Source organism: Sphaeramia orbicularis, chromosome 13 (assembly GCF_902148855.1).
Source record: "Sphaeramia orbicularis chromosome 13, fSphaOr1.1, whole genome shotgun sequence".
Lineage (NCBI taxonomy): Eukaryota > Metazoa > Chordata > Actinopteri > Kurtiformes > Apogonidae > Sphaeramia > Sphaeramia orbicularis.
The window spans coordinates 21,688,562-21,705,309 of NC_043969.1; the positions used below are offsets into that span (position 1 = coordinate 21,688,562).

The window sequence follows — 16,748 nt, forward strand, 5'->3', positions numbered from 1 at the left end:
CTTAATTTTTATTTTGATTCTTCACTTTTCTTGGTTAAGTAAAACATTTGTTCATTTATTTAGGCATCTAAATTAAATTCCAGTTTATGGTAAAGGTTTATATTTTCCAAAATGTTGCTAGAGTCTCAAAATGTCTATATTCTCTATTAAACTGGATAGAAACAAATGTACAGTATGTGAAGGATTTTCTGCTGATGATCTCACCATATGAGTTACAAACAATGTGTGTTTCTGGGTAGGACTTCCACAGGATTCTGTCACACCAGGATGGAACATTAGTCCTCATCTGGGACCAACACAAAAATAAAAGATGGTTAGGTATCTGTGAGTTCTGCAACACTGGCCACTGTGTTGTTCCAGACTGTGATCATACCCCTGTGGCCTTCTGCTTCTGCCAAACATATGTGTCTCTTGAGCCACGTTCATAACGGTATGTAGGTGGAAATGAGATCTCCTCCTCCGCTGTAATGATAATCAGTTCCACTGGTTAGTATGAAGACAAAAGGCACGATTTAATATCTATAAATACAATGTAAATCATTAATTTAGATATTAAGAACACACTTTTCTCCATTTTAGCATTTTGGTCTGACAACACACAGCAACTGTACTGATATAAATGAACAAATCTGGCAGTACAAGAGGCCCCATAGTTATTTCCTTGAACCAGACCTATTTATGTTTCAATCCAGCTAATGTTACATCTCCACTTGTCTATGACAAATGTTTCTGCTGCTGACCCTCAAGATGCTAAAGCTCATACCTGAACCCCCCCACCCATGAATGACTGTTGGGGGCTTCATTCACTCCAATCTTCATTATGCTAAAAAGCTAAACACTAATTACATACTTCACGAGTTCATTACAAAGATTCCCAAAGCAAATATATTAATATTATTTATTGTGTCTATCAAACTTTTAAAACCTGAGTTCAAGATTTAAGGATTAATGGTCAATTTTAAGGATGATTAAGGCCTTTATTTAGGACAATCAAATTTAAGCCTTTTTAAGGTTCAGGTTAACTTGACACTACAGATACAGATCACACACATACCTCAGAGCTAAATATCACTATGACATAAATCACACATTCAGAAATAGTCTAACATTGTATTATTCCAACACTTTATTATCCATGTGGAGAAATTTAGCCTCTGCTCTGATTTTGCCCATCCTAATAAACACACAGCACCTAGCATTAGCATTAGCATGTAACATATTAGGAGTGAGCTGCCACTGAAGGTGCCTTGGACCAGCCCCAGATCTTCATCTGCACCATGGTAAGGGGCACCAACAGGATTTTTTAAGGCTTTTTAAGGATTCATGGAGACCCTGTGTGATACAATAGGCACAGTACTCAAGCTACAAAAGAGCAGAAACTCAGGTAAACTCTACTAACCAAAGCGTAGAAAAACCTTATTCTTCTCCCGCTCCAGGTTGAGCTGATCCACCTTCAGAAGAGGCTCAAACTCTTTCCTGTTAATGTAATTTAAAATCTCCTGCAGACACACAAACAGGTATTTGTGTTACGTCCATCTGCTGTGTGTGGTCATTCTACTCAGCTCTTGGTCTGTGTGTGCGCTGCTTCACCTGTATGTCCATATCCAGTCTGTAGTTGAGATCTCCTAACCAGAAGAGGTGTGTAAAGCGTAGTGAGATGTCAAAGGAGCTCAGCTGTTTGTCCCCTAAAGACAGCAGCCTCAGGATGTCCAGGTAGTTCTGGTTCCTCCTGCAGAGGTCAAACATCACACACAGTATAACAGGCAAGAAACAGTGTGGTTAAACAGCGTTTAAGTGTGTTGATTATTTTATGAAGAACTGAAAAAAAAAAAAGTGTTATAAAAAAAAGCCTTAATGAATTACAAATCCTCCTAAGCAGTGTCTATGGAATGTGTGTGTGAAATATGTGTTGATACCTGGCAATTTTTTCATTCCCTGATGTCAAGTGACAGTTCACAAAGCCAAAAGATGTGCCATTGAACATAAAGGACACGCCCACTGCTCCTTTGTTACCTAAGAAACCATCAACAATAAAAATAATCAGAAAAAATAACTGCCATAATGACAGAAAAAATAGTGAACTATGAAAATTGTTTAATGGAGAAACAAAACAGAATTAATACTAAATACTGTTGTTACCCAGTGTGTTGGCAATGCCCGTCTTGACGCTGGACATTCCCACGTGGCTGATCCGATTCTCATGTTCGGGTTTCACCAGCACAGCTATCTTAATGTTCCACAGAGTCTGGACTGCGATCTATAATCAAAAAGGTGGATAGTGTTCGAAAAACCACTACAGGGTTTTGTATCATGACTTCTAACAATGACAGAACCAACCAAGCCAAACATATAAGCTCTTCTAATTGTGACATTCAGTGTAACGGCGTTAAATCTCTAACAATCCACCCGACGTCCTCACCGGTTTATAATCCAGCTCTGTCTGTTCTTTCAACATGGCTCGCAGTGTCTCCACCCACTCCCGATCACACACTGAATTTTCTTGGGTGCCGAATACATACAGGTCATGAGGGATGGTGACTGTCATCTCATCCAGAGTCTTCCCAAGCCCACGACACAATACCCACGATGCAACAGACTTAGGCGAGGGCACTGAGCCTAAAGACATAAGCATGTGGTCATAAAGAATGCAAAAGCTCTACCATCATCAGTCAAAAAATAGAAACATCAGAGTCATTTAATGAAAATGAAAGAGTGAAAACTGTTTAGCGTGTGTCTAACCCATGTTCCAGGTGCCTATGAAGATGGAAATCATGTCTGGCTCGTCCTGGTTGGAATGTTTGTTTTTCATGAGCTGTAGCAGTTGGCAAAACGCCTCTCGTTTCTAAAAAACACACACAACAGAGTTTTGACAAAGGAGCCACCTGGGGGCAGTGGAAATGAAGAGTAAGAAGGTGAAATGTTTTTAAAAAGCAGGCACCTCTTCAGTTGTCTAATGTGATCAGTTCATATAAGTTGTTTTTTCTTTACAACCTCTGATGGTAATATTTGCTGTATGTTTGACACAAACAGTCTGACTGCACACTGCCGGTACTGGACTGGTAATATAGTGTCTGAGGCTTTCCCATTTTGTGGCTCAAAAAATATCAATACCTTGTTATATACCTTGCAAAACATTATTCAATGGAAGACAGACTGGAGGTGGGGGCAGCTGTGGTTCAGGAGGTAGAAGGTGTCACAGGTTGGTGCTTTGATCCCTGAATCCTGTCAACGTGTTGAAGTGTCCTTGAGCAAGACACTGAACCCCAAGTTGTTCTATTAACTATGTTAGTGGTGTGAATGTAATAACTGATGATTACTTGTTTAATTTTTCTTTTGTTTTCCTTTCTTTTTTAAGCTGATGGATATTTAATTTCTCCACTTGAATTAATTAAATGTATTTTTATCATTATCTGTAAGACTAATAAGAGTCATTTTGCTGGTTTTAACAAATTACATGTAAAACTTTTTCAGACCACTATAAATGCAGTTTAATGCTACTTGTTGTCTTGTATTTGCTTATGATGTAAAAAAAAAAACAAAAAACAAAAACATACTCATAAGGACGGCAGATGTCTTTTTATGTCGTTTCATTTTTTCAGAGTTTTTTTTACTGTAATACCTTTGACTCTAATACCTATAACACATATAAGTTCCTTAGTTGTGTATTTTGTGTCAGTGGGCTTCAAATTCATTCTGAAAACTTCATCAAAGGGCTTAATGGAATAAAATGTGAAGATTTTTTAATACCATATTTAAGAATTTTTAATACCTAAAATTCAGATTCTGAATTTTTCTAAGGATCCACTGAAACCCTGAAGTTTACCACAACAACACAGGCTGAAAACCGGAAACAGTCATGAAAAACAGCTCTGGAAGAGCTGAGGGGAACTTATATTTCACATACAAATACTATGATCTAAAGTGAGGATACAGTTATGCATTTTCATTTGCGTTTCTTTATAAAAAAAAATTAATATCAAAGGTGAACTTAGAGTGTTTAGATGAACACAGGTGTCCGAGAATCACATTACAGGAAGTGTCACGGTGGACAGTGAATTCACCCACAAGCCAAATTTGCATGAGTACCACAAATCCTCGTCTGTTGATGTCGTCCACCAGATTATGAATATACAAATAAGAGGTATGTGAGTATTAAGTCAGTTGAAGGTCTATACGACTGTATTGTCTGCATGTTGATTTTTGTATGTTTGAATGACAGTGACTGTTCTACATATTCACATTTTTCTATATGATGGTTTATGAGTGTGTGTGTGCAAATTTGTGTGTCTTCTGTGTGTGCAGACCTTGGCACTAGCAAATATGAAGTCTTTCCTCTGGCTCTTATCCTTTTCCTTCTCGAACACAATACCCAGTTTATTTTGTACTCGCTGAGACTTGATCAGCTGACGAACTGAGGAAGACAGAGACAGAGACAGACAGACAGACGGGTTAGAGATAAAGCACCAGAGAAAAATAAGGTCGGTGAATTTACTGAGAGGCTGTGGTTGAGGAAATAAGAAATGTACAAAGATAAGTAACTTAATCAGTTTACAACCATCAAAAAGTGACTCTTTGCACATGTCATTTTTATATGACTACACAGGCTTTTGTATCTAAACAAGTACTTCTACTCAAATACTACACAGGAAAATTTGAAGTGTGTGTACTTTGCAGAGAGCACTTCCATCTGAAGCAACTTTGTATGAAAAGCTGACTTGTTAGATGTAAATATGAGCATACAGCAGTAAAAGGCACATACACATTAATGCAGCAGTGACATCAACTTCACTGCATAATTAGAATAAAACACTGGCAAGGAACATTTTACTGCATAATGACTACTTTTACTATTCATACTATTTGCTGATAATACTAACTTAAAATCTGGTAAGAAACTGTTAATTAACAACTTTCAGAGTCAAATAAAGTCACAAAAAACACATAACTGTTGTTTTGACCACTGGACACAGCTCTAAAGTAAAAGAATGAAGTTTGATTCTGAAATCACAGAGTTTGATTAAAATGTTTATGAAGCCACACAACTGTGACAAAAGGTTTAAGCATCGGTAGATTTTGTTTTTGCAACTTTTGCTGCTCAGATTTTTGTGCAGTAAATCCAAGATTTACAAGCATTTTATAAGTTTATAAACATATTATATGAAGAGTCAATTTGTGTCACCGCAAAAACTTTAGGCCATGACCATAAAGATACTATGTAACGTTCTTATCTTTGCTAAGTTCTCTGTTTGTTGATCCATGGTTCAGACTAAACTGTGACAGTTCTGATCTTGTTTGATTGTTTTCTTGTTTGATGATTCCAATCAGATCTTTACGTCATCTCTTGACAACACAAACCATACAGAAAACTGAGGCGATTTGTGGTTTTAATGTGGTTGTTTTGTCTAAAAACAGAGCTAAGCTAACAGATCACATGCATATTACAACACACAGCGTTATTTTAACTGACTGAAAGTGATAGGTTGATGACACTATACTATAAATGTGTGTAAATTTATATTTTATGTATTTTATATTTTATATTTACTCAGTGATTGACACAGTCTATGGATATATTGTGTTGATTCCTTGGCATTTTTGGCAGCTGTCACTGGTAGGTGTTCAGTGTGTTCTGGTATACGACTGCCTTCTAACATTGATCGTTGTGAATATTAATATTGTATATGATGATGATAGACTTCATTTTGAATATGAGAAAGAACAAAATCATGAAGGTAAACACAGGCACAGAAAAAAACAGATTTCAACACAACACTCTCAAAAACTGGCATTAAAAACATAGTTATTTCAACGTAGCATATTGTGTCTGAATTGAAGTGGTAAGAAGCTGAGCTGTTCTCGTCCCATGTCAATTTTATGTAAGTTCACTAATTAATTATTGAAAACAGTACACAAAGTTAGATCAATAACCCCCTGATTTACACACACATCAACTGAACCCCTTTAAAGTAGAATTTTTATGGAATATTTCTATGAGATATGGATTAATGACTTATTCCAGCTGTACATTTGCATGAATTTCATATTTTGTTCTTCTTTTATTTTTGTGAAAACTCAATAAAACTTTAGGGGAAAAAGTACCTTTTATTTGTAGTGGAGTGTTTCCACAGTGTGACAGTTGTCTAGATGCATATTCAACATTCATTTACCCTTTTTTCATACAGCTGACAGTTACAGAAACACTGTGTTGAACGTGTGTTTCTTACTTTTATCGTGTGTGAAGGTGGTCCAGTCCTCCTGGCTGTCCTTCACCTTTTTCATCACTACTAATCTTCCTCCCTCCACGTCCACAGACAGCGTGTACTTCTGACTTTTACCGATCTTTGTCAGCTCTGCTAGGTAGACGTCCAGCTTCACCTGTTGACGATCAGGGCAGGAGGATTAGTTTTTTTTGTTTAGTGTCACATTTCACAAAACCACCAGGGGTCTCCAAAGGGAAGTCAAAGAAGTATCTGCTGTTATTACACACACACACACACACACACACACACACACACTTAACAAAAGCCGCTAAATTATAATTTATTCTTTTAACACAGCAGTAACTGTTAATGAAATTGGTAAATCAATTCAATAACACATAAATACAACATATCAAGATATGGACCAGAATTATGTTGTTGGTGATTGTATTGAGAACATTTCACAAATTACTTGAAATAATGTGAAAGTTCCGCAACAAACCTGACTGTCTTGTTTCCAGCTTAAGTACTTAGAAAGGCTCACAATAACTCGAACAAAAGTGTTAAACCACGAGTTACAGTTTTCTTTGATCATATGAGTCACGTTTGTTTAAAAAATGGGGTGTTTCTGTGTGGTTAAGTGGAACATCTTCATTAAATCTATCTCTTTACATCACTTCTTTTTCTGTGCAAACAGGAAACTGTTGAAAGGAGGTCACCGCAGAAAGACTAGTCTAACAGCAGATATTTACACATCATTCGTCCCATTTCTACCTTTTTCCTTGTGTTTCCACCGACCTGACACCTTTAATCTCAGAGTGAAACCATTTTTTTCAGTTCTCATTTCCTCCTCTGTGCATAGGTAAAGTTTTCTTTACTCTGTTTGAAACAGGTTATTGCAGTAAAATTTCCTTTTTGAAACTAACATACAACATGCTACCTTGTTCACTTGTTATGAACCTTTTTTACTTGAGGAAATAAAGTGAAAAATACCCTTGGCATGATGGGATGAGTGATGATACCACAGGAAGTGCATTACAAACATTCCCTCACAACAGTGATGTAACTTTACAGACTCAGGTTCTCACACAATTTCAAAACTTCACCTCGACTCTTCAAGAACCAATCATGTAACTTCCATGACCATTCACAATGTTTATATTTGTATATAGAATTTAATTAGTGCTTTACTGTATGAAAACTACAAAGCAATTTCTTCTTTGACAGTCTCTTTTATTCTATATTTTAATTTGATTTCATTTTCCTTTACAGTCTCTTTAGTTACAGCAGATTTTAGTGCCAGGAAACGGACCGATGTTGTTCTCAAAATTGCAGATTTCACCAAAAGGTAAGGCATTTGCATCTAATAAGATTTAACTCTGTGACTTTTGACGAGTTTGCTTAATTTCATGGCTCATGATTGACTTTAATCCTAACCCTTCCCAGGTTTTTCATGATTGTGACAACCCTGTATACAACGTAGTTTGTTATGACTGTCTCTAGTAACATCTATTACATCAAGACTGTTTTTCATTTGTAGGGTGCTATGTGCTGATCTCTGGTTTGCTGCCAAACATGAACCTGTATAATAAAATAATACTTTTCCTGAGTATCCGCGTCCAGTCACAAAGCAGGAAATATGGAAGATTTACAGTTTTAATCATAATAGACATTGGTGAATCAGCACTTGGGTTAGAAATAAGACAATACAGAGACCATAGTAAATCTCAGGGAATATGTGTTCAATATGCACTTTGCTAAAATTTAATCCTTTTTGCCTTCTTTAATAAATGAAGAGTAGATTTTTGTTGACTGACATCCTGGAACAGTGACCTCCAGCTGCATAGACACTTACACAACATGTGTTTGTGTGTGATGGTTGTGTGTACATGTACCTCGAAGGCCTGCACAGGGATGGCTTTACTGTGACGCATGGATAAAGGAGGAGGGGAGCACGGAGAAGATAAACTCATGTCCTGAAGAGCTTTCAAAGCCTTGTGGAGAAAAAAAGTGACAAATAAGGAAAAGATGACAGATCAAGTCATAGAAAGACACAGAAAAGAGGCGGACAAATAAACAAACAGACAAAGTGTACTGTTTTCAGCCTCAGTGTTGGTGTCAACAAAGAAAGATTTTCCTATTTCCTGGATTTAACAGGAGCAGAGAAGGAGGAGCCACTGACATCACAGGAGTCCATATTCAGAACGTAGTTTGATTGCGCTGAGGCCATTTCCTTCCTAACAAACTTGGGCCTCTTTACAAGTGAAGTCCAGCTATAAAACATTCGACCAATTAGTACGTCAGAACTAGTTAAACTGTGTATTTATACTACAGGAAAATCAGCAGGGTGAGTTTTACTGCACAGGAAAAATCCTGTATGTCTCAACAAAGCACATAAAATGAGCTTTAAATGTTTTCCTGTTTCCTGAATAATACAACACATCCACTCCATCTGAGTTTTAGAAGTATTACACATTAAACCAAAACTTAGAAGATTTTATAAACATGGCTGCTGTGTTAAAAACTCCACAAAATCTCTCCAATAAAGGAAAGGAGTCTACCAGTATGAGACACTTGAATTTAATAAGTTTATTATTAAGCAATGCATCAATTTGGTTACGTGCAGAGGGAAGTGTTAAGTAGTAATATGATACTTAGGTTAATTAACTTTTTTAATATAAAAAGACACTGAGCAAAAATATAAACGCACCATGTACAATATTTGTGTAACATGAGAGGCGTGGCCCAAAATGAGCTCATGATGTCTTATAATTGTAAAACATGGTTAATTCTCTCGATTTGTAAACAAACTTTGTGCCCATCTCTGCGAGTGAGTGCTTGCTCAGTGATCCAGTGATTCCACCCACAACACAGCTGTGGCATGACCAGATGCTGCTCAAATAGCATTAGCTGTATTCAGGCACTCCTTATACTGGGAACAATAAAAGAGCACCTCAAAATGTTACATTTCCTCAGATGTCACCGTGCCACAAATGTCACAAATCATGCGGGAATGGTTCTGGATAACATCCCATAGCTCTGTGTAGCCCTCAAAGAGGAGTGGAATAACATTCCATGAGCCACAATTGACAACATTGTGAACTCAATGAGAAGATGATGTGTCGCTGTACAGCAGGGGTATTCAAACCCAGTCCTCGAGAACTGATATCCTGCATTTTTGAGATATTTTCCTTTTCCAGCACACACCTGGTTCAATTAATTAATGATCAGCTCATCATCAAGCTCTGCAGAAGCCTGATAACGATGTAATGGCTTCCAGGTGTGCTGAAAGACGGAAATATCTAAAACATGCAGGACACTGGCCCTCGAGGACCAGATTTGAATACCCCTGCTCTACGGGAATCCAGTGGTGGACATACAAGATAAAGACTTGTGATTTCTTTCAATCAACCCCCACCAAGGCCACAGGAATGTCCCTGAATGCCAGACGCCACTATCATGTTCCAACGGACAGTAATCTGTACTGTAACTGATCAACAAAATAAACTGTGTACAATTTAATATATTATGCAACACCTAATGCTATTAAAATTTAAAGTGTCACATGGTGTGTTTATATTTTTGCTCGGTGTACATGCATGAATAAAATTTCAGTGGGAGTTTATGTTTTTTTAACATCAGAAATGTGGATATTCATGCTCATATTGACAAAAAGACATTAAAACCAATAAACGACATTAGAAAAAAAATATCTATAGCAATTAAGAAATCGCTCCTAGTATCGTGTTAATATTTATACAGCTGAATTTCAGACCTGTTTAAGACCTGTTTCTCATTATCCATCTCACAGACACACAGCAGCCTAGAGCTTTCATGCTGGGTGACACATGCAGCCAATGAGGCCTTTGGACAGATGATCCATCACATGGAGAGGGTTATCTAAACCAACCAACTCCAACTAACAGCTGTGTCTGTGTGTGGGAGTGAGGCTCTGACCCAATAGGAGCGGAGAAGGAAGTGATTCGAACACACACAGAAACACTTTTACCTTCTTCTCTATGGAGGACAGCAGGTCTTTGAGGATCGCCAGCTTTGTCACCAGGTTTTCCAACTCCTGGTCTCCACCTTGATTCACAGACTAATAGAAGAAAATAATGATAAATAATTTTTTATGTGATGACTACTCTATGACTTAAATATTTTTATGTATCTGCAAGTATGAACACAATTAACAACCAACATGCATATACACACATACACTCACCATGTGAAAATGTCTCCCTATTAAATCAAGAACAGTATGAAAGATTGTAGTGTGTCTAAGTCTATTTTAGTCATCCAGGCAGACATGAAGAGGAAAAAATGTCCTCATGACATCCACCACACTGCCGATAGCTGTGTGTGTGTCCCTCTATGCATGTGTGTATAATGATATGTGTTCAAACCAATAAGAGGCCCTTAACTGAGCCTCTGCGTCTCTTTCTGTTTTATTCCAGGGAAGCTGTAACTCTGTTCCTTATTCTGATAGGCTGTTCTGCACACAAGGGCCTTTACTGTTTAAAGAGGCTTAAACTAAAACGTTGACTTGTTACTTAAGGACATTATGTCATAAATTCCATCATCTGTTCACTTTACACCCTTTAGAGGCTGAAACGACTGAATTCAATTCATTGATTTCACTCGTCTGTGTCATATTTCAGGAATATATCATTCACGCTGGAATACAGTTTTTTGGAAATGTTCTGCACCAGAGATAAAATGCATTTCTTACAATCTTTGAGATGAACTGGAAAACAAATGACTAAAGTGATGGTTGGTTAATGTTTTCGAGATAAGTTATAAAGTGTTTTTACACACACAAATATAGGTTTATGTACATCTATATGGAAACTTTTTAATCTTACAGTAGAGGGAATCTGATAAGTGAATGTATTTTAATGTGCACAAATAAATATTCCTTGTGAGTATCTTGAAAACCATTACCAACAAGCACTTTGACATAATTTGTCTTTATTGGTGACCAAAATTTGGTTGTTTCACTACTTCTGGAAGAATTTTACTTTAGACTAATGTTTCTGACCATTACTAAGCATTTTATGGTGATTAGTATCATTAACTTTTATATCCAATATATGTTTAATTACCTACAAAATGTCTTCAAAAATGTCCCACTCACACAGGATCTTTTTTTCAATACGTATTTTCTTTGATTCACTGTGTTTTGACAATGTTTGCCTGTGTTGGATTTATTCTAACATTTACACCAACAGTGTAAATCTTACTGAAAATGTACAGTATATCAAATGAAAATATTATTTATTGGTGTTCTTGATTATTAATAAATCTGTTTCAGCCCTGAAAAAATACACATTGATTGGCCCCTACAGTATTCATATGCATCTTTTTGGGGTGCATTGTATAGTTTGTGGTGTTTGTTCATTCAATGGTGCTGTATCAAATAATTCCCATGAACGCTGTTATGTGGCAATAATATCTTAATCTTGTAAAAATGCATTATCATTCAGTGTGACCAACTGATCACATCACAGCTTGGACATAAATGCAGAGTAAGCAGCTTGTAGTAACATCTGACAGTGTGGGTGATGACCACAGATGCAAAAAAATGATTAAACTAGAAGCACTCGTAGAGCGCAGACCTCCACCAAGGCAGATCAGTGCCCTAGATTTGGATGAAAATTTCAGGAAATATTAATACTAGCACAAGGAACAAATGATTAAATTTTGGTGGTGATCGGGGGTGGGGGTGGGGGGTGCCCACAGGGGCCCACTGATCTGCCTTGGCGGAGGTCTGCGCTTTAAGAGTGTTCTTCTAGAAAAGACAGTTATGAGTGCTTTTCTAGAAAAGACAGTGCAGACCTCCGCCAAGGCAGATAAGTGTGCCCCCGTGCCCCCGTGCCCCCCCCCCCCGATCACCACCAAAATTGAGTCATTTGTTCTTTGTGCCAGTATCAACAGTTCCTGAAATTTTCATCCAAATCCGTCCATAACTTTTTGAGTTATCTTGCACACAAACTGACAGACAAACAGACAAACCAACGCCGACAAAAACATAACCTCCTTGGCAGAGGTTAAAAAAAAAAAAAGAAAAAAAAAAAAGCCTGTTGAGTTCAGTGGTAAAAGTGACTGACTTACAACAAGATTTACAGCAGAGATGTCAAACTCATTTTAGCCACATTCAGCCCAATATGATCTAAAGTGGGCCAGATCAGTATAAAAAGTAACAGTAAAAAAAGTAAAATCTACAAACTATCCCCTAAAAAATGTAAGCAACCATGTACAACCTGAAATTTCTTAAGAAAAATAAGTGTAATTTTAATAATATTATGCTTCCATTTATCATTTACACGAGTGCATTACAACGTATGAATTGCACTGGATCTATAAATGCACAAACATTTAGTAAACGGCATAATATTGTTAAAAATGCACTTATTTCTCTTAAGACATTTCAGGTAGTTCATACTTGTTCAGGTTATTCAATTTTTTTTTATTACAGGACAGTTTGGAAATGTAAAAATTTTCATGTAATTTTAGGTTTTTACTCTAAAATAAAGAGAAAAATTTGTAGTCGTCATTATTGGTAGGTTATTATGAGAGAACTTTACTGGTCCAAGCCACTTTAGACCAAAATAGGGCTGTGTGTGGACCCTGAACTACAATAATTGATTGTTAATATCTTCTGTGTAATTTCTGAATTTCACACATTCATTCCACAGGCCATAGTAGACCCTTTGGTGGGCCAGTTTTTAACTGTGGGCTCTATGTTTGATATCCCTGATTTACAACATCTTTAATAGTTTTTTGTTACACTTACAAGAGTAAATATTGCAAAGTAGCTGTTTCATGCAGGCAGACACACAAACACATAAATATATACAGGGTGGGGAAGCAATATTTACAATGAGCATTTAATTGTTTTTTCTCAGCAGGCACTACATCAATTGTTTTGAAACCAAACATATATTGATGTCATAATCATACCTAACACTATTATCCATACCTTTTCAGAAACTTTTGCCCATATGAGTAATCAGGGAAGCAAACGTCAAAGAGTGTGTGATTTGCTGAATGCACTCGTCACACCAAAGGAGATTTCAAAAATAGTTGGAGTGTCCATAAAGACTGTTTATAATGTAAAGAAGAGAATGACTATGAGCAAAACTATTACAAGAAAGTCTGGAAGATACTATTAAAGAAGAATGGGAGAAGTTGTCACCCGAATATTTGAGGAACACTTGTGCAAGTTTCAGGAAGCGTGTGAAGGCAGTTATTAAGAAAGAAGGAGGACACATAGAATAAAAACATTTTCTATTATGTACATTTTCTTGTGGCAAATAAATTCTCATGACTTTCAATAAACTAATTGGTCATACACTGTCTTTCAATCCCTGCCTCAAAATATTGTACATTTTGCTTCCCCACCCTGTATACAAAGAGACAGACTTGTACCTGTTGGATCATCTTGGACACCATAAAGGCGCTCTGCTGATCAAACACTTTGGACAGGATCTCCAGACCAGACAGGACTTTATCCACCTCCCTATCGGGGAAGACAGATCCTTGCCTAAGTCATAGCCTCAACACCAAAATATCTTGCAATGAACCGCATATGGATGGGTTCAACAATAAACAACAAATGTATAGCACAGTTAAAATTGTCACTATAATAAATCCAGCAGTTTGTTTTTCTGTGTCTAGTCATAATGTTTTAATGAACAACATAAGGTACTGTGACCAAAACAAGAGGTGAGACAAAAAAAACAGGCAGCAGAGAGAGAAAAGCCTCATCTGTCAGTGTTGTGACGAGTTAAAAGTAGAAGAACAGCCCTGTACAGTAAAACAGCTGAGTAACCAGCATATGCGGATGTGTGCATGTATTGTTGTTACCCATTGAGGCGTTTGCAGGACGCCACTAGTGTCTTGTTGAGGTGAGGCAGTGAGCAGGCTCCCTGTTTGACCGCCTCGAGGTCCAGAGCATAGCTGCCCTTCAGGTACTCGTGGGAGATTGTGCTCAGACCATTTGCAGCAGGGGCACTAAAACATGAAAGTAAATCTTAACCACATGCGTACAAGTCAGGACCACAATAACCCACTACTAAACATAGCATTACTGTGATTTGATAGATAGTAAGGTTACTCATTTAAAAAGAAACATTTAGTGAAAGTGAAGCTGTAAATTGAATACCTTTCTCACCCTACTGTATGGTGCAAAAAGAAAAAAACAAAAGCATTCATTCATTAAAGCAGTATTTGGTTTGTCCCTTGCAGATGGATTGTTGACACCTCATTCTAATGTAACAAAGACACAACTGTTCTTATTTTTTAAGGTAACTGCACATAAACTATCTTCTTCCTATTCCTTTTCAGACAATGAGTGTTGTGGAAGAGTCACAGTGAAATTGTTGTACATGTGTGTGATATTTGTTTTCTTTTTTTGGTCGATTTATTTCCATATATTGGAGTGTCCTTTTGGATCTGTAATTTCTTTTGCCAACTTATGTTTGAAGTGAAGTCTATCTATATGCGTAATACGGCTATGAAATGGACAGAGTTTATTTTGATATGTCAAACACTTATGAAATGGACAGAGTTTATTTTGATATGTCAATCACTTATGAAATGGACAGAGTTTATTTTTGATATGAAAATATTTTTTGCATTTTGTGCTGGATTGTTTAGAATTTATTTTGACAAGTGTAAGATTTGTTAAGGCACTTTGAGGAACTGACATGGGATTTTATGATCAGTAAAAAAAGATGGGGTAAGGGGGCGGGAGTATATAAATTGTATTTTATCCTGCTCCGTTTCGAATGTCTTTTTTGTAACTTTGTTTTTCTACATTTTTTTCCCTTGTTTTTGTTTTTTTTGATATTCAAAATTAAAAAAAAAAAAAGAAATAAAACAAATAAAATAACAATGACTATGTTGTATACTATGTTCTGTTATTACATTCCCTTAATAACACTCCCTCCTATAATAAAACCTGAGGATATAAGGTTAATGAATGTAGTTGGGATGTGGGGCTGTGTTGCTGTTGCCTGGTTGCCGGGGTCGGCGGCTGCCTCCTGGTGCGGATGGCTCCCTGAGACAGCGCCTCCTCTTTTACTTTTACATTTTTGTTCTGGTCTACCCGTGCTCAGTCAGTCTTCTTAAGTATGTGTGAGCTTGTGGGTTTGCATATATATGTGTGTGTGTGTGTGTGTGTGTGTGTGTGTGTGTGTGTGGGTGAGTGGGTGGGGGGCGGTACTGATTTCTAAATTGATATGTAAAGCACTTTATGCTACAGTTTTTAATGTATGAAAAGTGCTATATAAATAAAGATTATTATTATTATTATTATTATTATTATTATTAATGCTATCCATGTTTAGACGACACAGTGACACCGGACTTGACTGATTTCCTTTACATGATTTGTATAATAAACCCCTAATTAAGACATCAGTTATCTATTTTCCAGAGATTCACCTCAAAGGGGTTTATAATCTGTGCAATATACAACACCCTCTGTCCATTGGCTGTTGGTTAAAAGTAAGGGAAAACCTTCCCAAAAACAAGAAGAAAAAATGTCAAAAACCTCAGGAAGAGCCACAAAAGGGACCTCTCTTCCAGGACAGACAGTGTACAGTGCAATATGTGTTGTGTGTGCAAACAACTGGAATACAATGGATTGGCGATTCAAACGTTAAATGTGCTAAATCTTACATACTTTAATAAGATGAATTGGAAAACTGCTAGTTAGCTGATATTTTCAGTTACATTATTACACACATATATTGGTTTATGAACATTAATACAATAGATTTAGAAATCTTTCACTAGAAAATACCTGTAGGGTGAATATATTGTAATGTGCAGACATTGTTTTGTAGTACATCTGTAGCTCTGAAACAAAGACTCCTTTTAAGTAAAATCCATTCTCTTATCATTTCTAAGGATTTCACATTTTGACCCAAAACTGTATGTTGGAAACTACAAACAACCAGCATTTTTGACTTAATTTTTCTTTATTGGTCCCCCAAACTCAGTAAAGTTTCACTACGTTAACTCTGGAGGCATTTTACTTGTAGACCAGTGTAATGAATACAGAGGATTTATAGGTATACAAGTACATAGAATACAAAAATACAACTCCTATATTTCATACATTACTTTTGCTCATTCAAATATACAAAAAAGTTACATTTCTTGCTTGTATCCAGTAGACTGATATAAAAATGGCATCACTTGTAATAAAACAGACATGAATGTGTTTGTGTACATCTGTTCAGTCAGGACTTTTAAAATTACATACTTCCTCTAACCCAGAGCGCTGACTTATGTCTACGCTACCACCCAGAAATGGACTAACACACTCCTTATCCCACACAAACCCCCATCCCCCACCGGCTGCAAGTATTACTATAACTTCACAGACCGTTCAACTCAACAGTAAACACAAACAGCCCATCGTATCATGCTGTTTTGTGAAGCTTCCATTAAGAATTAAGTATAAAGAGACAACTTGTAAAGCCTCCCACTGCACTCTTTTCCTTTTTGGCTGCAAATATGCAATGCTTGCAATTT

At 36.7% G+C, this 16,748-nt stretch overlaps 1 protein-coding gene across 5 annotated transcripts in view; it reads right to left on the reverse strand.

Annotated features, from left to right (window-relative positions):
- The window catches only part of inppl1a (inositol polyphosphate phosphatase-like 1a), a 35,153-nt gene that overhangs the window by 5,407 nt on the left and 12,998 nt on the right, over nt 1–16,748 (reverse strand). For 2 of the 5 annotated variants that reach the window (XM_030151953.1, XM_030151954.1), the window contains exons 5-18: nt 14,070–14,216; nt 13,626–13,722; nt 10,210–10,299; nt 8,096–8,194; nt 6,225–6,375; nt 4,305–4,411; nt 2,740–2,842; nt 2,420–2,616; nt 2,140–2,257; nt 1,917–2,013; nt 1,591–1,729; nt 1,400–1,499; nt 374–462; nt 205–286 (exon numbers count right to left, since the gene is read on the reverse strand). In XM_030151953.1, the coding sequence (XP_030007813.1) occupies nt 205–286; nt 374–462; nt 1,400–1,499; nt 1,591–1,729; nt 1,917–2,013; nt 2,140–2,257; nt 2,420–2,616; nt 2,740–2,842; nt 4,305–4,411; nt 6,225–6,375; nt 8,096–8,194; nt 10,210–10,299; nt 13,626–13,722; nt 14,070–14,216 (1,616 nt within the window). Of the gene's footprint in view, nt 1–204; nt 287–373; nt 463–1,399; nt 1,500–1,590; nt 1,730–1,916; nt 2,014–2,139; nt 2,258–2,419; nt 2,617–2,739; nt 2,843–4,304; nt 4,412–6,224; nt 6,376–8,095; nt 8,195–10,209; nt 10,300–10,425; nt 10,560–13,625; nt 13,723–14,069; nt 14,217–16,748 lie in introns of those variants that run through there. The other 3 variants (XM_030151956.1, XM_030151955.1, XM_030151957.1) reach the window with 2 other exon arrangements.